Below are 22077 nucleotides of genomic sequence, written 5' to 3' on the forward strand. Positions count from 1 at the left end.
GGTGAGCGAGTGGCTGACTGACCGAGTGACTTATTTCCGCTCTAAATCATGATGAATTTTACAGTTTAAAACAAAAACGAAACGGAAAAGTATGGGATCGAAAACAGTTGAATTATTAATTACCTTTACCGCAATCCTCTCAAGCCAGTACTCTATGATCTAGAAAATTACACAAAACTTGGCTTCGACGACCACAGTTTTATTCTCATGTTAAAGGATGGCGCCCGTGTAGAGAGCATTTTGGGGGAACTGGCCAAGTGAGGGAGGTACTCCTTAACGTAAAACAGCCAAAACAAGTTCAATTGCAAGATTTATTTAATATCTTACTTTCGATTCCTGACCTTTTCGTTCTTCTCTGGATTACACTTCTCAGAAAGTTCTTCTCTGTTATTCACATACAGTATGGCTCCTTTTCAAAATCCTCTTCTCACAATTGAAGATTATATGTATTTTCGAACACTTAGTAAGATGCATATCCACTAAATATCTTTCCTTAACAACTTAAGGCTCAAGAGATTGCAAGCATATGTTTATCACGCTATTTTTGTCACTAACCATATTTTTCACTTAAACTTAAACCTAAACTAAACTTCATTTAATACAGCTTTCACTGGCAAGCATACACTAAAAACCATTTACCGGAGAGAAACCTAAGTTTGATCAAATAAACAGATCACGACTCAATTCTCAACTGTTCTATGATACTGTAAACAAGAGGCAGCACCCAAGTTCCTTGAGTTCCTCAAGTAATGCATTTACTGGAAGTTGGACAATCAACTAAAGCATATTCGTAAGTATAGGTTTTAGAACCGAGCCATGATGTCCCAAAGTGGACGTGGTAAAATTCGTCAATTCCATTATCAGTAATTACAGATCACGTGGAGAATCACGCTACTTCATAAACACTTTTTAAATCTTGAACCATTCTTGTTGTATTTTACTTTTTAAAACAAAGAAAAGGTGTGAAGAAGGAAGTAAAAAACAATTCAAAATCTTTCAAAGGCCAGTACTCTGTGATAGGACACCCTACAAAACCTGGTTTCAACAATTTATAATATAACAACATACAAGTTTTCATACTTGTATATATTTGACTACAACTGTAATGCCACAAAATATGGAAACTATCCTTAAGTAAATTTGACTGTGAAGCTAGTACTTTTCAAATCCCAAAAACAAAGCCTTGAATTGATAGTATCAAACACTGATTTCGCGTAAATGGCTTTAAATCAAAAATAATAATAATAATAATAATAATAATAATAATAAAACAACTTTTTTTCTGCTTGCTCTCGTCTTGGCTTTTTGTTAAGCCTTTACTTGGTCTGCCTTGGCAGCCCAGAATGAGCTTCTGCATGCTCATACAGCTTAACATCGTTGTAATCTTTGTTATGGCTTGTTATTTCAATTCGGTGATCCACAAAATGATACTCTGGCAACTGGACAACCTTCTTGGCTCTGCATGCAAAGGAGCAAACAAACTCGAATTAGTGACACTAAGTCGGGTGCATCAGCATATAACAAATACAATACTGTTTTACAAGTGCAAACTACTAGCACTGATCGTTACCCACTTCCGAAATTGACTATCCTGATAAAAAAGAAATATATTCCCTTCAAGGTAGGGTTGTTCGCTGTGTAATAACTGGATCTTGCCTTTGGGGTTCAGATAGTTTCGGATTCGTGTTCAACACTAATCCCCACATGGGGAATCTCTAATCTAGAAGTCAGAGCTAAGGTCACTGATTCCACTGTACCAGTAACCTCTAAAACTTAGTCGTGTTTTGATGATCTTGTTCATGTCTCGTTACTGTGAGTAATCAATATCTTAAACGCATGATAAAAAAGGAAAACTTACTTGTAAGTAGTTTTGAAGTCACATCGGTAATGGCCACCTCCTTCAAGCAACAGGGCCATGTTAACATCACCCTTCAGCACTCCATCACGCACATACATTTTCTCAGTGGATGGCTCCCATTTCACGGTCTTCTTCTGCATAACTGGACTATTGGCAGGAAAGTTCACCCCAGCAAATCGAATTTCATAGAAAAAACAGTCACGGTTGTCGACGTCTTTCTTCATTCTAATAAAAAAGAAACAAAACATAGTCAGTGTTACCATGCATGCAAAGATAAAAGGAACACTTTGTCATCTACAGGCATAGTTGGTAATATAATTTAATAGGTGATACCAGATGAAACCAGTGGCGACTTTTGCCTTTTAGTATACATACTGAGAAGCATTTTGGAAAAATGTCTTAAAATGCATGTAGCCCCAAAATATATTTTTATCGGTATTAACTATTTGTATTGTGTGGAGCAAAATACCGCAACCAGTTGTGTTGTAGGTTGAAACTGCGATTTTTTATGAATTTATTATGTCGAGATTATTTAGCACACGACCGAGGACAACGGAGACTGAGGTTAATGTCGTCAAAGAAGGAAATTGGCGCCAATTTAAGACTGAAGAGAAGAGGACTATATTTTGAAGAAGTTGTAATGAATTTCCGTAGTATGTGAATGAAATGATATTTTCTTGGCGATATTAAACATATGAGTTGTTTAGATGTATTATTGCACGTTCATCGTCCAAACTTCTCCATATTCTAAACTCTGGAAGACTGTTTACACGAGCTTGCAAGTACCAGCTGATGTAACGTACTCATTCCACAGGGAATGCAAAGCTGAACTAAATAAACCGCAATCGCTTCGAAGATTTGTAGATAGAATTTTGGAATACTCTGACTTGGGATAACTATTTGCATGGCAATTCTCCGACGGAAGTATCACGTTTTGATTTTATTGTGGTGGCTATTCGTTCAGATCAGTAAACTATATACAAGCGCGAAGTGCCCCGAATCGAGTTGATTATTCACGTAATACGTGTAAACAGACTGACAAGATTTGAAACTCTGACACAAATCAGATACAGTGACCAGAATCACTTAATACATTCAAACAAAGACAATACTTTGAGCCGAGAAGATAAATTACCTTGAATTCTACTAAATTTAATTGACTTGAATGGAACTAAAAAGTTCCTTTAAATCTTCTTCGCGAGAGGCATCAGATTTACATATTACTTACGTTATGTCATTTGTGGCGATGCAAATGCCCCCGTCTTCATAACTCATTGCTCGTTCCCAGGAATACCCATCAGGAAACGACTGCTTGAAATAGTCTACTATATTATCTGGGTATTTGGCGAATACCCTGTTGCCGTAATCGAATACTGTTGTCAAGATATCGAAAGCGAAAGGCAGAGGTCCGCCGTCTATGACTGTCAGGTCCATAGTCTGTTTTCCCCTAAAACACAAACAAGAAACCAAAGACGTAAGAAAACGTACTATTCATATGCAATGCAGAACTTATTTTTAACTTGCGTCCTTTGTAAACACGAAGGGTGCGTCCCTTTGGGATGATCAGGATCAGGATCAGTGATCCAAGATCACTCGGATCATGGTGCATCAAAGGAACCGATGAATCCGTGACCAGAGTGGATTCGTCGGTTCCTTTGATGCACCATGATCCGAGTGATCTTTGTTCACTGATCCGGATCCGAATCACCCCAAAGGAACGCAACCTATGATATCGAGAGTTCCTCAAAGCGTCGCACTAGTTTGCTGAAGAGATAGGTGACTACAATGATCAAACATTTCTAAACTTTTACTTACTCGAAAGGCTGGCCTCTTCCTTCCCCTGTAATCACGAACTTGTGCCCGTTTACAGCACCGTCCATACGCAGCTTGATCTTCATTTCTGGTTTAATCACACTCTGCGGAAAGAAATTGGGAAGAACCTGAGATCAGTCACTAATTCAGAATAAGCAGTAGAGAAACCTTTTCTCGTGTAACACTTACCATGATGGTAGACGCAAGTAAGATTTTAGCCCAATACAGCTCGTTCTGTTCTCGATGTGCTCTCTTCTAAATCACCAGGGTGAATGGGACGTCAGCGCTGAGGATGCTGCTTTAAACCTGAATGTCACACCCAGAATTGAACCAATTATAAGCCAGGAACCTTAATGTAACAAACAACCCATTGTAACAAACAGCAACCCTTTGATGTCTATCCGAAGCCACACGTTTTCGTTGTTCACGTGAAAATCACCTTGGAGTATCGACTAACAAATGCAATGATAGAATTATTTTAAAGAAGGACTTTTTCATATGGAATTATAGAATTAATCATATCATCAAGTAAAGATATTGTTACCTTGATTTTCAATTCCGTTAGCGTTAGGGTTAACCTTCATTGCTTCGGTTAACAAGAAGTTGCAATATGACATCAAAAGCGCGGTCATTTTCACGGTTATCCATAATATCTACCTGTCTCCCCGACGCAATCAGTCATTCAACCAATCTAATTTGGTTTAAAAGATTTCAGTTAAACTAGGCATCACATCCTGATTTTTTTATCAATCATTTTAATAAGATTTTTTTTTTGTTACACCAAGAGTTGGAGCGGAGATACATCCTTTCTAATAAGTTATTGTATTTAATAACTTATGTAATACTCTTCAATAACTTATATAATTTATATCCTTCATTTCGTTAGCGTTAACCTTCATATTAAGAAAGAGTCACACTAGAAAGTTTATCGAGTAACCTTGAATACAACCAGTGAACAAACCAAGTATTTCTGACATTCTGTAATGTCCTTGCCTCTATTCTCCTGAAAAGGCAACACGTGTTTAAGTGCTTTTAAAATGGTCAGCTCTTGGGATGTCAACTAACTATTTTTCGCAAGTGTGATCGTGTGTGCGGTTTATTACGTAATAGAGCGGTTTTCGATTGAATCAAATATAATCAGACAATTACTTTGGTTTTGGTTTTGGTTTGACTACGGTTTTAGATGAGCTGAGTAGTCTAATTGATAAGTAATTGGTTTTGGTTTTGGTTTCACGACACTCAGTTGAAAACCGCTCTATCGTGTAAGAGGAGAAAGTCAATCGGCCAGTTAAACATCTGGCTTATGGTTTAGACATAACCTAGCCACAAGGTCACCTCTCCATCTCTAATTATGTAACCTTTTCTAACCTTTTAATTATTTCATCTTTTACCAATTGTGGCTTTTGAATTTTTTATCAAATGAACAAAGTTAGTATTATTGTTACTATCATTCTAAGAGAGACTCACAATATGGCCCCCAAAACGGGGTTACTTTCACGGCTAAGCTGCTTTTCACATGGCTGGTGAAAATTAGTAAGTTTACCGTGGAGCCCAGAGGAAAAAAGATAATTTTATGATCTGACAGTGCAAACAGTGAACACTAAAAGTATTTCTGCAATGTTGAATGTCCTTGACCCTTGATTAAAAGTAACTATAGCTATTCGAAATATCGCCTGGAGGGGTACATGTAGGCCTGTGGTGGAACTATTTATCAACAAAATTACTCTAAGCTCGATAGCTTTTACATATGTTTTTAAGAGGCGCCGAGTTACGACAAATGACTTAAAAATATCCCACAAGGATAAGCTCTAAGGCTTATCTCGCCTGACAAAAACTCCACGGCCTTAAGGCGACTTTTGGCGATGTGGGCGTCCCTCTCCTCGGTTTGCACGTGTTAGCAGTGCACTTCGCCTTCACCTGCTCTCCACTTCGTGTTGACAGAGTCGTTTTTTTGTAAAATTACATAATTTCATGTAGAACGAGCGAAGCCTGTTTCAGGGACATAATCAGTCATTCAATCAATCATAATCTCGAATTGGCTTAGGGGTAGATTTAAATCAAATTAGTAATCACATCTTAGGTTTGTTATCAATCGTGCTCATTTTTCTCAAGCAAAAATTGGAAAAAAAGGTCAGCGTTTTGTTTTTGAAATTGGAAGAGAGTTCAGGATCATTCAATAACTTCTGTAATACTCTGCAATAACATATATAACTTTTATTATTCATTACGTTTCTCAGAGATCTACACTTCTCCACGATTTAACACAAATGATGGGAACTTGGATTCCGACCACGATGCAAATCAGTAATTAATTTCCCTCAAATTTCAATTCAATAGGTTATTTTCAAGTAATCGGACCTTCCTTTGGTAGTTCCAAGCTTGTGTTTAATTGGTCGGTGGCATGACGTTGACAACAGGGAGCTTAAGCAATGACGACGACGACGCCGAGGACGACGCCTAGTAAAAACTGAATTTATATTTTACCAGCGAAATTCGCAATTGTCTAGATCTGTTAGGTAGGCCAATGGCTCTAAAAACGTATTTGAGCTAAATATGCAACGGCGGCGTTCAATTCCAAATGGAAATACGAAAAATGAGCCGTCGTCGTCCACGTCCCTTGGACGACGCAGAACTTGGTCATTTCACGTTGTTGCTGTGCAGAGGACGGCAATGCAAAGAAATGTACGAAGACTTGTAACGCACGTGCAGAGCTATTGTTTTGCTCATTAAACCTTTTGTTTGGTGACGCTCTCGTTGCCGTCGTCGTCGCGGTTTGCTTAAGCTCCCTAGCATCGTCTATGAGGTGTTATAAGCTTGCAAAACTTTACGAGCCAAAGGTTTGGGCTTTTTTTGCGTGGATACGGTTGCTTCAAGCGAATTGATAGGGTATGTAGATTTCACGGATGAAAAAAAAAAATGTTCCTCAATTATAATTGCGCCAGCGTGTTTGAGGCCTGTTTTAATATTTCAAATACTCTTCTCTCTAGATCTTTATAGGCCTTCTTCATGTGACGAAGATCAACAGATATTCTATTCGTGTACTTCAAAATAGAGTTTCTCAACAATCAATCCAAAGGTCAAACCATAGGCGTACGAGCACCTTCGGACTTGGGGGCGGTGACCTTCTTGCCCGAAAAAAAAAAACAACAACAGCAAAAAAAACGCAATGCCCGAATGTGTGAGTGTTGAAATCGGGAGGCAAACACACTCAAATTGCTTGAAAAACAAAAGCGTTCACATTCCCACATCAAATGAAACTAGTTTTTCAAATTATATTATTATTCCAAAAATTGTTTTAATTAGCTTGCATACTCAATAACCTCTGTCAACAGTTTCAATCTAGTAAAATCTAAAACTTATCAAGAGGAAAAGTTCTAAGAAAAAGTAATTAACTGGAAACTTGATTCACCAGTTTTAGAATTCTCGCCAGCAGGATTATTTTGTAATTCTCTCAACTAAATTCTCTCAGCTGTCGTTGCCCAAATCACGAGCGTTTTGCCCGAAAAATCGTATAATTTTCGTAGCTGGGGGTTTACAGTCCCCCTCGCCCCTCCAGCTTGTACGTCTATGTGTCAAACACACATACGTTTGTAGTCCGTCATCTACTGATTGACAATGTTCAGTTTTTTTGGTCGTGCGTGCTAGCACTGTTTGCACTGTGAGATCAAGGGTGAATTTAATTATCTCGTTTCCTCTGGGCAACGCACTCAATTTAGTAATGTTCATACTTTTAGTGCCCACTCTTTGCATGGTAAGATCATGTAAGCTATGGGGAAAATAAAATTATCAATAATTTTTCGTGTTACTCGATAGACTTACTAATGTTCACCACCAATGTGGAGAGTACATGTGAAAGTGACTGTGCCTTTAATACCATATGGTGACTACATTAAATAGGTAAGTTAACAAAAATGAAGATGAAGATAATAAATAGAGCTAATTGACTCTATTTCGTTCCATTTAATTTTAAATTACACTGTGAGATCAAGGGTGAATTTAACTATCTCGTTTCCTCTGGGCAAGTTGCTAAATATAGTATTTATAACCAGCCATGTGTACCAGTCGTCTGTCTGTAGAAAAGTTTAATTAGTCGTAAAAATGACCACGATTTTAATGCCATATTGCGAGTCTCTCTTAACCAAAACAATTAAGGTTAACGGCAATGAAAAGAAGTACAAAGTAAGAAAAAATAACTCTTCTTTTTCTCGCATTTTTGAACTTAAAATAAAGATAATTCCACATGAATTATGTTTGATTACACCTGTCAAAAATAATTGATTGACTGCCCCGAGGCTGATCATTTGAAAAACATTTAGACAGGTGTTTTTTCTTTTTTAAAGCGATAAAAACCACGTCGGGTTGTTTTTTTCTTTTCTCGCGACGGGGTTGCCTTTTATAGCGGGTTAAGTACATTTTAAAGGGACAGTATCACGAGCTGCACATGTGTAAAACTGCTTTTTCATAGCGGCTAAAATATTTCCTTTAAGACGCGATTTTTAACGTAATGTGTTATTTTATAGCTGAGGAAAAGCAGATTTGTCAAAACTAAGTTATTTTGAGGTCGGTTCGAGTTTCTTTTTTTTCTTTTGATAACTTATAACTCGTGCCGTGCTACCGGCCTGTCGGGTCGCTGCGTGACAAGGCAAGTTCATAAATTCACCAGGGCCTACCGAATCGTGTAAATATTTTTTCCCCCACGACATCTCCACAGATTTCTAAGTCAAATGTGCCATTTGAAAGCTGAGTGAACGTTTAGTCTGCAATACTTAATGATGTACAGGCCACGGTACGTTAAATGGCTAAAAAATAATGCTTTTTTAAAACAAATTTACCATCAAATTGCAACAGGATCCATGCATCTTTCACATATTATGTTATAGATACTTGTTTTCTGCAGCATATCTGCACAGTGTTTTCAATGCATTTACGGACTTTTCCGGCCTTATCTAACCAAAATTGTCCCAGTGAAAACACAATCAGTATATTGTCAATCAATTAATTGAACTTCCTTGGGGAGTTCTAAGTTTGTGCTTGGTCTATCGGCAGCATGACCACGTTGACACCCTCCTAAGCTTGCAAAACTTTAGCAGCCGAAAACATGGATTTTTTTTCGTGGATTCAGTTATGGCCCAGTCTAGAATAGGGTTGCAAAATCAATCTCATCGCGGTCTAGTGTAGGCTTAGGGTTTCAGTTTCCAGCGGCACACCCTTATCTCCGGGGCACTGACCTGAACAAGAAATCGAAAATTCGTACTGGACGTCTTACCTTGAGTTTGCTCGCGATATTTTTTAGGGTCATTGACTTTCAGGGGAGTCAAAAAGTCAGGAAAGATCATGAATCACCAAACAAAGCAAAACTGGACCGTTTGCAGTAGTATGTAGGCTTATACATCAACAGACTGTGAGGGTAGAACATCATTCGATCTGATGCGAACAAAAGGTGTTGTATCGAGTGACTCTTTTTCTTACAAAACTTGATATTACTTGTTCAATAAAGTTCTTCATAAGAAAACAAAGAAGATAACTGGATTTAACGGATGCTGGTCGCCTTAGCCGTTTCTCAGAGATCTACACTTCTCCACGACTTGATCATGACACAAGGAATGGGATATTGGATTCCGACCACGATGCAAATCAGTAACTAATGTCCCTCAAATTTTAATTCAATGGGTTAATTTTATTGATTCGTTTTTCCTTTGGTAGTTCCAAGCCTGTGTCTGATTGGTCGGTGGCATGATGTACAACACCCTCTATGAGGTGTGATAAACTTGCAAAACTCTACCAGCCAAAAGCGTTTAGGCTTTTTTGCGTATATTCAGTTGCTTCAAGCGATTCGATAGGGTTCGTAGATTTGACGGATTAAAAAAAAAAAATGGCCAAAATGTTCTTCGATTATAGTTTTGTCAGCGTGTTTGAGGCGGCCTGTTTTAATATTTCAAATACTCTTCTGTCTAGATTTTTATAGGCCTTCTTCATATGAAGAAGATCAACAAATATTCTATTCGTGTACTTCAAAATAGAGTTTCTCAACAACCAATACAAATATCAAACCACACGCGTACGAACACCTTCGGACTTGGGGGCGGTGACCTTCTTGCCCGAAAAAACAGAAAAAAAAAACAAAAAAAAAACCGCAATGCCCGAATGTGTGAGTGTTGAAATCGGGAGGCAAACGCCCTCAAATTGTGTGAAAAACAAAAGCGTTCACAATTCCTACATCTAATGAAACTGCTGATAATATTATAATTCCAAAAATAGTTTTATTCCTTTACCTTGCATAATCCGGCATTGACCTGAAGAGTCTCATTCTAGTAAAATCTAAAACCTATTAAAATAACTGATTTACACCCCAAGGGCTGACCATTTGAAAAGCATTTAGACAAGCGTTTACAGCCTTATTCAAGTTTCGGAAAATCATATGAAATAAGCACCAGTCAAGAAATGTGACAGCAAAAGGTTTTCATTATTTTTTAAGGAGAGATGAAAAACTTTGGCCAGTCGACTTTTATCCCGACCGGGTTGACTTTTATCACAGGCCAAGTACATGTGACATTCCAGAAATACTTTTATTGTTCACCGCACGGTAAGATCGTGCAAGGGAAAAATAAAATTATCACTTCTCCCCTAGGTTACTCGATAAACTGAATAATGTTCACTACTTATGTGAAGAGGCGCAGAATATACGTGAAAATGACTGCGCTTTTAATACCATATGATGACTACATTAAGTATACAAAGTAAATTAACGAAAGTGAAGTTTATTGAAGATAATGAAAAAGACTTAATTTACTTTATTTCATTCAAGGTTAATTTCAATACGGCTTGTTTGTCATCAGTCGGCTTCAAGGGTTCCCGACTTAAAATTGTTTTTTTAAAAGAGCATTTCGGGTGTGACATTCAGGTTTTAAGTAGCACTCTCCGTGTTGAGGTCTCATTGACCTCGGAGATTTCGAAGAGAGCAGATCAAAGAACGAGAGCAGTATAAGGCAGACATCTTACTTTACGTCTACGATCATGGTAAGTGTTGCACAGATGATGATGAATTACTCTACTATTTTGTTTTGTTTTGTTTTGTTTTGTTTTTAAATTGGTTACTGATCTCAGACTCATGCACCCCAATCTCTTTCCACAGAGTGAGATTAATTTTAAGCCAGGCATGAAGATCTAGCTGCGCTTGGAAGGCACTGTAAATGGGCACAAGTTCGTTATTGAAGGAGAAGGAAAAGGCAAGCCTTTTGAGTAAGTGAAACTTTTAAATTGTCTATTCATTGTGTCGAGGTTTCCGGTCGCATTGCATTAACTGCCTCCAACAGTGCTTAAATTAAGAAAAGAGATGTTTTTCTCAGGCTTATCCAGGGTGCTAGATTTGATACCGAAATTCGCCTAAAGGCGTTCTTCTCCATTCTAGAACAGCAGATACGGGGTCTATCTTTTCAATTTGATATTAAGACCGTTAAAGCGACGAACTGAGAACATAGTGACATCAAGAATTTTAGACTTTGCCTGGAAATCGAACACTAAAGTTTAAAAACTGAAAGAATAGCTCTGAGAGGTTAAAAGTTTTGTTTTTTTCTGGTATATATACCACTGAATTCGTAAGCTCTATTTGCCATGTGCTTCTAAGCCAGCTAAACTCTACCTGAAAACAAACGTTTCATTCAATTCAGGGCGGGATTGCATTAGATTGAATGGCACACCCAGTACAGTGGGGCGTGATCAAGCCATAATTAATATTAATCGCACGTGTTAAGTTTTTAAACCTCCCAATTCTAATTCTAGTTTATTACGTGTTTTTCGCCTGGTTTCTTATGTTTATTTTATTGTTAGCTTTTCTTTTCTTTAAGAGGTCGTTGGGTTGCCATTTATGTCAAAGTAAGCACTGAAAAGGTGCACATTATTGAAAAGAGCAGGCAACCAGTGACTCAAACGGTGAACTCTCTGTTATCTTTACGGGTGTAAACGTCCAGTTTTGTGAACTCGATACAAATGAATATGGACAATTAAGACAGAGTTTTTATGTGGCATCCTCCTAGATTTAAAGAAATGTTATCATTTGATTCTGATTGAACTAATAAAGAGAAAGAAAAAGATAAAAAAAAGGAAGCCACCAAATATTTCCCAAGGAATAAACAATCCTGCCCTTCACGATGTTAGAGGTCAGATTCTCAATGTCGAAAATCAAATTGATCACTTCTTTAATTAAGGGTGCTGAATGGCAATTGCGAGACTTTGTAAGGCGGCGAGACAAACGTTTTTCTCTGCGAGCCCGAGACATTTTGACTTTTTAGATTGTGAGACCGAGACTTCAAAGTGTTTTAAGTGCGAGCGCGAGACGTTCAGACTCTTAAAATTCGAGCCCCAGATTTAGTTCACAGCGGCCGTTGAGAGCTAGAATGAGCTTGTACAGCCTTTTAGCCAGCTCTTTTGAACTAGATGGAAGTGGAAATTCGATTATAACACACTACGTTACGATATCCTAGAACAAAATAACTGTTTTTCTGGGACCAAAACGGACGTTGCGGTAGGTTTTGTAGCTTTTGTGGAATTCAGGCAATTTAGGAGAAGTTAGGATTATTTGTAAGTTGCTTCATTGAAATTCAGTAAGAAGGGGGCATTTCCACTGTCTCGACACTGTCTCAAGCGACATCAGGTTAGTGACATGCCTCCTGCGGAGATAGAAGTATAGTATTGCGTTCCAGCTAGTTAACATTTGTTTCGTTCTCATAATATTACTCTAAGCACCTTTTTCATCTGTTTAGTATCATATTTTTTAAGTTTATTCATAGATCAACTGGTACTATATTGCATTTTGTTGTTGTTGCTGTTGTTGTTGTTTTTACTATTCGAAAGTGTCATTATAAAACAGTTTGAACAATAAGTTTAATGTTTTCTAGTATATTTTCTTAAGTGGTCATGGTAGCATTACTGAGTATATATGCCTGACCTCTCTTTCATCAGAATGGAAGGCGACTGCTTTTTCTATGAACTCGATTTCATGGTTTGAACTTTCCTTTCAATGGTACGGTTATGCAGAAGAAGACCGTGAAATGGGAGTCATCCACTGAGAAAATGTATGTGCGTGATGGAGTGCTGAAGGGTGATGTTAATATGACTCTGTTGCTGGGAGGGGACTTCAGAAGTACTTACAAGTAAGTTTTTATGTGCTTAAGGGATTTGGCGACACAGAATAAGAAGTAAACGACGAAATGTTATCAAGATATGAGCAATTCTTACACGAAGGCTATCTTCAGAGAATCAGAGATTTAGCTCCGTTTGCTCTCGTGGGGATTTGTATTGGATACTACATCAAAACTACTTGGATCTCAAAGGCAAGATCCAGTAGCAACACAAAACCCTATTTAGCAGGGAATAAGATTGTCTTTTTGTGAGCCGAGAGGAAACTTCGGACGCTGGCATCAATCAGTGGTACGGGTTTTTACCCATAATACAGTATCCTCATTGTCACATGCTTATGTCTTCTGCCCGCAGTGTTTCTGATCGGAGTTTGTTTGCTCCATTGCAGAGCGAGGAAGGCTGTACAGTTGCCAGACTATCACTATATTGACCACCGCTTTGAGATTTTGAGCAATGACAAGGATTACAACAAAGCTAAGCTGTATGAGAACGCCGTAGCCCGTTGTTCTATGCTGCCGAGTCAGGCCAAGTAAAAGTTTGATAAAAAGCCAGAACGACAACAAGAAGAAACAAAGTGTTTGTAGTTTTTATTTTCAATTTTTTTTTCTATTAACTTGCATTTACTCGGATTAGTATTAGATACTTCCAATTAAAGGTTTTTTTTTTTGTTGCGGGGTGATTACAAGCATTGACTTTTAAACTCAGTTGTACACAGATACAATAAGAGAGCTTTGGTGGCAATAAACTTGTTGTCAAAACCATCTTTTGTGGAGTTTTCGTATCTTAGAGTTTTGGCGTGAGGAATAGTGAGGTCTGCGATAAATGCAATTAATAGATCAATCGTTCAAATTTTTATTTTGACATGCGTTAACGATAACGGTATGTTCTCATTAATCTAAAAGCAGATGTTGCAGGCAGCCCACTCTTAAAAATGTTACTTTGTTAAGGGCTCAGGTGGCTATGACATATAGTAAATATGCTCATGCTCGTGATCTTGAAATATGTAATGAAGATGTCTTTTTTGAAAGGTTTACAACGACCATTCACAGACATGAACATTGCATTGTCTGTTATCAATTACACCAATTATTTGTATCGGAGCGAAAATTGACTGAAAGTGAGATTTAATGAAATGATGATTAATTGCTTGTCTAGTATTTTGCAGCTGAACCAGCGGATCACTTTTATTTTTCAAACCAATCTCATATGTTTCAACAGCATCTTTCAAAGCCAGCTTAATGGGCGTTATTTTAGTTCTCGGTGCTGGTATTGGTCTTTTAGATTTAACACGAGGTTTAGCTACTGGTTTTTCTATCTTAAACATAGCACCAATAGGTAATTCCACTATTCTTGTTCTTGGTTCTGGAACAGGTTTAATTGTTCGAGGTTTTGGAACTGGTTTATCGCTAAACTCAAGAGGTGGCGCAATTATATTTTCCTGGTAATCATGTACCATCTGCTTCACGCTTTTTCGTGGTACTGGAATAGGTTTTTTCGATCTTTGTTGATCTTTTAACAATAGATCAACTAATTGTTCTTTTGTCAATTTATTCAATTCGGATTTATTCATCTCCATTATAATATGGCTAGATAATTTTTTATTCTTATAATTTATATTTTTCATATTATTCTCATTATACTTATTCATACTATTACAGTTATATATATAGTTTTCTCTTTAAGTAATTTTTGTTTTTTGTGAAACGTGTTTTTGCTCTCAGGAGAAGCCGTTGGGTGAGGAAAAATAGATTGGAAACAGTGAATGGTGACTCCAGGATGAACAGATGGAGAAGCATCGTACCGCCATCTGTTATACTACCCAGAAGAGTTATTTGCTGTTATTTGCGCTACGATAAGCCCTGTGGAAAGCTAGCTCTAGAGCACAATTGTATCAAGATTATCAGTGACAAGTCAAATTCTGTGGCTATGTTTTTGCGAGTCCAGGCAAAATTATTGAAATTAAATGTCACGTAAAGGCTACTTTTTCGCTGAAATATAGAGGTAAATAACCGATTCCACTTCTTATCATGCTCTTGTTACCATGATTGGCTAATTTAAGCCTCAGTAAAGACATAGTGAGGTCATTTAGGTGGAATCTCAGAGGTTAAGCCTGCCTAAATTAGTGCCGCGAGTCAAATGATCAATTTAAGCTGTAATTTAGCTTTGTTTGGCCCGTTGGACTCATTTGCAGCGACTTCAAAAGCTTGTATAGGCATGGTATGGACTCTATTAAGAGTACACGAGGTAGATAGCACTCTCAGTACGACATGGCCATATTTATGTACACTTTCTGACCGATTTTCCAAAAACATGCCCGCTATTTTGGTGCAAAGTCTTTAACACGGTTTTCATAAATCCAGACATATATATATATACCTGATGTTTTGAAAACCAGGTCCGAACAGCCCAATAACAACTGGTGCCTAATAGAGTCATGTAAGCAGTGCTTACCAAGTTCCGCACTCCACACTTCATCTAGTGCAAAAAGGAAATGACACTAGAATCTCTGGGCCACCTGTGGATGAATTCAGGCTTAACTGTCATCATATCAGATAAAAGCTCCTTGCAAGCATAACTTAATGACAGCAAACTAAAGTGCCTTTAAATCTCCCCCTCCCCCCGGGGGTCAGGTACCACTCCGCACATATCAGCCCCCCCCCCCGTCATTACAATAGTGGAACCTTCTGCCAAGGCAATAAACCCACTCAGCTTTGGGAAATTCCGGGCACTTTAAGGGTTGTGTCACGTCGGACAGCTTAGTACATACCCAGCCGTCAGACTGACTTGAGACTATGGACACAAGTTCAAACCGACCCCACCCCCTTGGATTAAGGGCCAGGGACCCCAAAGAGGTATCCACAATTAGCCACACTCCTGTAGATGTCTCCAGACTTTCCGGTAACGGAGTCCTCCCTGGAAAATAATGTGCTACGCTAAGCTGAAATCGATACCTGCGGCATCGATTTCAGTACAGCTCGCGGAGTAAAATTAGGTATGCGTTTTTCAAAACTTCAAGGAAAAGTGCAATTGTAATGGCTCTATGTTTCCATGTCATGCATTTCCTGTAAAACAACATGTCCTTTTGCACTCAGATTAAGTCACTGTCTGAGCCCATGTAGGGTTGACCCGCCCGTCGGCTTGGAGAGGTAAGATCAGTACATTATAGTAACCCCGTTGTGCTTACAAAATTTACCTTTGGCTTCAACTTTATAACAAACCAGTTTGATTTTGACAGTGTGGCATGTTTATGATCTACAGCCCCTACCTTCATCTAGAAAAACCAGACTCAAATTGAAAATGAAAACAAGAAAATCCAAAAGACTATTAATCAAGTCAAACTGGTTGGAAAAGTTTACCAACAAAAATAACTTCACAGCACAATTGACAGACCCCTTTTTCAAAACTGCTGGTAGATATCTCTTGTGAAAATTCACTAACTCTTTTCAGTGTGAAAGTCATGCCTCTGCAACCTATTATCATTCTGGCTTTGCCTCTTTTTCCACTAAAAGGTCATATTTTGCCCTGCAAAACAGCATCTCGGTAATCGATCAAGAGCTTATTACCAGCAGTTTCTGCTCTATCTTGTCAAAATTCACCGATTCTTTTCAGTGTAAAACTCATGCCTCTGCAACCTATCATCACTCTGGTTTTTCCTCTTTTTTCATTAAAAGGTCATATTTTAGCATGCGAAACAGCCTCTCGGTAATCGATCAAGAGCTTATTACAAGCAATTTCTGCTCTAGCCACTGATATATGACGATATATACCTGATGTTTTGAAAACCAGGTCCGAACAGCCCAATAACAGCTGGTGCCTAATAGAGTCATGTAAGCAGTGCTTATCAAGTTCCGCACTCCACACTTCATCTAGTGCAAAAAGGAAATGATACTAGAATCTCTGGGCCACCTGTGGATGAATTCAGGCTTAACTGTCATCATATTAAATAAAAGCTCTTTGCCAGCATAACTTAATGACGGCAAACTAAAGTGCCTTGAAATCTCCCCCTCCCCCCGGGGGTCAGGTACCACTCCGCACATATCAGTACAAATTGATATAACAAAAAAATGTTGAAAAAAATATCGAGTGTTTAGAGTTCGAGAGTGATCGTCGTCACTATAAATTTTTCTGGAATAACAGAGATGAGAAACTTTTATTAATTTACCTTGTTAAAGTGAACTCTCGACTAAGTAAAACATATTACGGAATTTCTTTCCCTTGAGTAAGTTGCACTGTAACAGTATTTACTTATTAAAATTACGTAAATCGATACAGCAGGGAATCACCCAGACCACAAGACTGAATAAAAACAATCTCGCTTCAGAACCTCTCAAAAGTTAAAGACGGCAAATAAATAGCATAATGGGCGCCCTTCTGGATATGAATATTTAATGACAGACTTATGGATAAATACTTACCACTATAAACGTTTTTGTAGACTTCTGACCTTTCTCCATCTTTTGCTTACTGCTTACTTGTACGTTCGGCTATTCTGCGAAAAACTTGTTTTGTTCTTACTATCGAGTCTCTCAAGAGGTTCCTGTTTGGTGTTTTCTGGGAGATGGAACGATAAAACTAAAAAATCCGAACAAATTTATCTCCGGCCCACCCGGACTGACGTAAAGTTACTCGCACTAGAAACCTCTATGCACTCAACAACCGCCATATTTTAGACCGCAGTGCGACTCGCGCCAGTCTACAAGTGTTAAGATTGGCTAATACGCTCGACTCATTTGCCCTAGTGGGTACTTCCCGGCAAATTTTTTCCATCGATGTTGACACTTCGTAAAACATAATTCCTATTTTTCTTCTCCTTAAATATGGAAAAATCTAATAATTCTTCCGGAGACGAGAAATATTATTCCTGTGAGCTACCAAATTTCGAGCTTAAGTTTTTTGCCGGGCCTCGAATTTAAGCGAGCAGGAGTTGAATCAGCTGGTTGAACAAAGACACTCGGTACTCGGAAACGGACCCAAAAAACAACAAACTGGTCTGTATCAAAAATGAATGCGTTCCCAGAGAGACTGCATAGCAACGAAAAAGAGTTTCTCTTGGAGTTACTCCACCCCGACCAAATGGAACACGAAACCCGTGTTAGCCACAAATTCCCGTGCTTTTGAATAAATTTAAGGCCCATGTGAAGTTTCTGTGGGAAAATATTCATTGGCACTTGTATGTAACCTATCTTGCCATTAAGGAGCAGAGAGGTCCTTCGTTAAAGTCCGCAGGGTAATGCTTAAGCACAAAAGAGGGGTTAAATGTCCACTTCTAGTTAAATTTTTGTCTTCTTGCGTGGAGCAAAGCCCGGGTAACTTTGTGTCCACGGCCGAGATTTTCGAGGCCTGCGAAAGCGCGGTTAGAGTGTGGACGGACAACGACAGTGTTAGCGGCCAAACAAAGTTTTTAACGAAGAGAAACAGTTTTAACAGAGTAAGTATTTTGCTGCGATCATTGCTTTAAAATTTGCTTCGTTTATAGGTCTGTGATTCTATGTTTCAAACAAGAGTGAAGAGAATGAAATAGATATTTTTTTGAATGAATGAATCACGTCAAAGATCAGAGTATTTAGCTATAGAAAGAAACTAATTGGGGACACTATTTGCACATTTAACGCGTTTTTTTTTTTTATTTTTTTTACAGCAACTGAAAAACGCCATTTCGACTCACAGTCAACTTAAGGGATGGCAAGTGAGGACAGAGATGAGCAACCACGTTCGCGGATACCGAGGACTTAAACTCCGCCGCGCTCGTCGGACTCGCCCAGGATATGAATTTGGTGGGCGTGACACCCAACAACGGGTTCAAAAATACATAGCCGCAAATCCTCCACCATTACCCCCGATAGAGGTGAGTTTTATTTTACCAACCAAAGCAAAAGATTTTTCAAGAGTTTTTTTTTTTTTTTTTTTTTTTTTTTTTTTAACAGCGATAGCTATTTATTACATGTACCATACAAACCAAGGAGGCAATACCATATATAATTTACTTGCGAATGATATGAGATCACTTTTCCAACATAATCCGAAGTATTCCGAAGATGAATAACAACCACTGGAAGGCTTCCGAATATCACGGGAGGCCATCCGATTTTTTTCAACAAAGATTGGCCAAGTTTGCCTAAACGCAACCGAAAATTTAGAATATTTCCCAAGGTTACAGAGAAACATCCAAAGAATATCGAAAGTCATGAAAGCTATTCCGAAGATTTCTAAACGAAGCTAAGGCTGTATACGAAGTTTCCCGAGTCAAACAAGGTTTTTTTAATGTTTTTACTAACATGTTTTGTCATCTTCCTGAATATTTATCCCATTCTTTCATTTTACAGATCCATGATGTTCCCAGTGACCCCAGAGGGGCAGGTCGCTGTGCGTTTGCAAACCGCGACATCGAAAGGGGCGAAATAGTGGTAGAATATCAAGGGGAGCATGTTTCATTGGTAGAAGCGGCCACGCGCGAGGAGAAATACGCCAGGGAGGGCAAAATTTGCACTCTGATGGTCATTGAAAATGGAGGCCGCCAAATTGCGTAAGTACCTTGTTTGACGTAAGATCTTCAAAAGGCGTTTCATTAACAGAGCTATCTCAACAACCATCGCGACCCTTAGTATAATTAATGGTAACTTGAAAAATGAAACGAGTTTGATCAATTTGTCTATATGAGTCAAGACTAATTAAACCTATAGCCACGGCTGAAATACAAGTATACACGATTTAATAATGCGCATTATTTGTTTTATATTTTGTTTTTAGGATCGATCCCTACCAAGGAAACGAAGAAACCGGGCCGACTTGGGGGGCACTGATCAACCACTCTCGAAACCACGCAAATTTGAGACCCTTCGTAGCGTTAAAAAAATTCAGGAAGACCGAGAGTGTTTTTGGTTACCTTGCATGATATTCCCGAAACCGTAGAGTTCCTTTGGAACTACAACGATACGGATTGGGAATGTCATGCAGACAGTCAAACTATTCCCTCTCAAGCCCTTTAAGGCCTGGATCAAGAATTTAACGGGAAACAGCAGAACCTGAGTAGTCACGCGGGTTATGGTTATCCTGAATTGTTTTACTAAGCTGACATGTATATTTTCTTCTGCTAAAAACTAAATTGGACTCCTTTTTTACATGTCGGTGAAATCGAATTGGCATAGACTTCCACTCTTGTTGGTCAATAACGCAGGCTTTTTTTAATTACGTTTAGAATGGAGTGTACTTGATTTCGTATTAAAGAGTGGTGTAGGTTTTTGGGGGAAATTAGTGACCTTCGACCATCGCAAAACGAGGGATACGCTAATTCCAAACATTACAGGACCGAAATGGTTGACCTGCTTCTTTGTCAACCACCACCAATTCCTCAAATGTTGGGTACACTTGAAAATGTTGACGAGGCTAAGTAGGCAGAACTGCTAAATTTTGTTCCACTGACATTTTCATGAATCAACTATTTGCTATGATCCAGACCTTAATGTGCTTGAACTCTAATTAACAATTACATTATGAGCTCGAGATTTCTACGAGTTGATAGCTGATGAGGCCGTAGGCCGAATCAAATATCGCCTCTTAGTATAAATCTACTAGCGTTCTATCACGAATACCGTTCTCTGATTGGCTACGCTTCTCACTAGCTACTTTGTGATCGATAGATAATGAGTAGCGTAGTAGTGTGCCCGTGTTAACAAATTGACGGCCACTTCTTTCGAAGTGTCTGCGAGGAGGATTTCAATAAGAGATTTTTTGAAATCTCGAGCTCGTAATCTAATTGTTAAATAGAAATCGAGAGCGAGTAATCTAATTATTTTAGTAGAATTCTAACTGAAATTTCTTTCAAGTAACGGTTCTAATTATTTCTGGTCTTAGTGTTAAACTTCTCGCTTTAGGGAATTCGCGCGGACTGAATTAATTGTCAGTTTGACATTTGCAGTTGTATACGCGCGCTTATCAGTATCTTTCAAACATTTCGACCTTTTTTAATTCAAGAAACCGCACGTAAATACCCTCCTTTTAGTCTTCTCAGGAATTTTGTTTATCCATTTGTTTCTGAATGCTCTTTGAAAACTTCGTAGAATCGAGGAAACGTTGCAATGTTGTCGACCAACCAAGCTACTGCACACTAATGCATGATAGTGTGCAGTGGCTCAGCCAATCAGATTACAGCATTTTCATTAGTATAGTAGTAGAATTCTACTAAAGAATCTTAGGGTATGACTTGAACCAGAGTATTGGACTAATTTGTGACCCTTCTCTAGACCGTAATTTATAGGCCTGGTTCATGCCTTAATTTTCGTGAGTAAAATTGTCCCCACCCCCTTCAAACAAAGTGTAACTTTATACACGTTTATATGGAAACGTTTCATTGCGTCTAACTAATTAGCAAGTGTACAAACGCATTTTCCGGATTCTGATGTAATGCCTCTCATCCTGAACTGCATCCCTTTCAATTTCTTACGAATTATTTAAATACTTAGCCACCTACTAATAGCAAAAACGAAGTTACTGTTATATAGTTGTATACTGTTATATATACTGTTTCATATAGATAATGGTGAACAGAGCGCAGTCAGGAAAAGAGTTAAACTAATTAGTAGATTTTTTTTTTTATTAAAATACACGTGATAATAAACCTTGCATTTGGCTTGACTGATTTTTTTCTGACTGATCATGGCCTGCAGTGGGCCAGCTAAAACCACTAACCCAACGTGAGTTATTCGTGAGCAAGAGTTATGTTTCTCTTGTCTCAAAACTTTTGACACAGAGGCAATCTCGTTCCCAAAGTCTTCGTTCCCCTCGACCAGCGGTCGGAAAACGAGAGCTCTGGAAGCAACCATTTTGAAATAACCGAATTCTGCCCATCCTTTTTTACTGCGCAGTCTGCATCGATGGCGCAGGCCTGAAATGGTTGCTCCCAGGGCTCTCATTTCCGATCGCTGGTCAAGGGGATGACCAAGACTCTGGGAACGAGATTGACACAGAGGCTAAATACCTATTATTGTTACTTATTTCGCCGGGTCCTATTTACTCGAAAGTGGAATCGAGTGGGTAAATTTCGCGAGTCTGAAATATTATCCATTTGTTATAAAAAAAGTCGTCATTGTTTATAGCTAACTAGATATTTTAGAAAATTTCAACAAATGGCAGTCCTTATTAACAAACGGGTACTCAGAATCGTAGGCAATCGCGAAAACCGCTCAAATTTAACCCAACGAAAGGAAGAAACAGTACTGAAGGTGTCAACATTATAGATAAATAATAAATCCTTCTAAAAAAATGGAATTCAATTG

General features: G+C 38.4%; 1 protein-coding gene across 1 annotated transcript; it reads right to left on the bottom strand.

Moving 5' to 3' along the window:
* Positions 1-1284: 1284 nt before the first annotated feature.
* LOC145469600 (GFP-like fluorescent chromoprotein cFP484) lies at positions 1285-4038 on the bottom strand. The gene is made up of 5 exons (XM_081453355.1): positions 3860-4038; positions 3674-3774; positions 3087-3305; positions 1859-2083; positions 1285-1458 (listed from the first exon to the last, which is right to left on the bottom strand). The coding sequence occupies exons 1-5, from the start codon at positions 3860-3862 to the stop codon at positions 1317-1319; spliced, it is 690 nt and encodes a 229-aa protein (XP_081309481.1). The 5' UTR covers positions 3863-4038; the 3' UTR covers positions 1285-1316.
* Positions 4039-22077: the final 18039 nt, after the last annotated feature.

The sequence above is a fragment of the Orbicella franksi genome, chromosome 15, assembly GCF_964199315.1.
Source record: "Orbicella franksi chromosome 15, jaOrbFran1.1, whole genome shotgun sequence".
Classification (NCBI taxonomy): domain Eukaryota; kingdom Metazoa; phylum Cnidaria; class Anthozoa; order Scleractinia; family Merulinidae; genus Orbicella; species Orbicella franksi.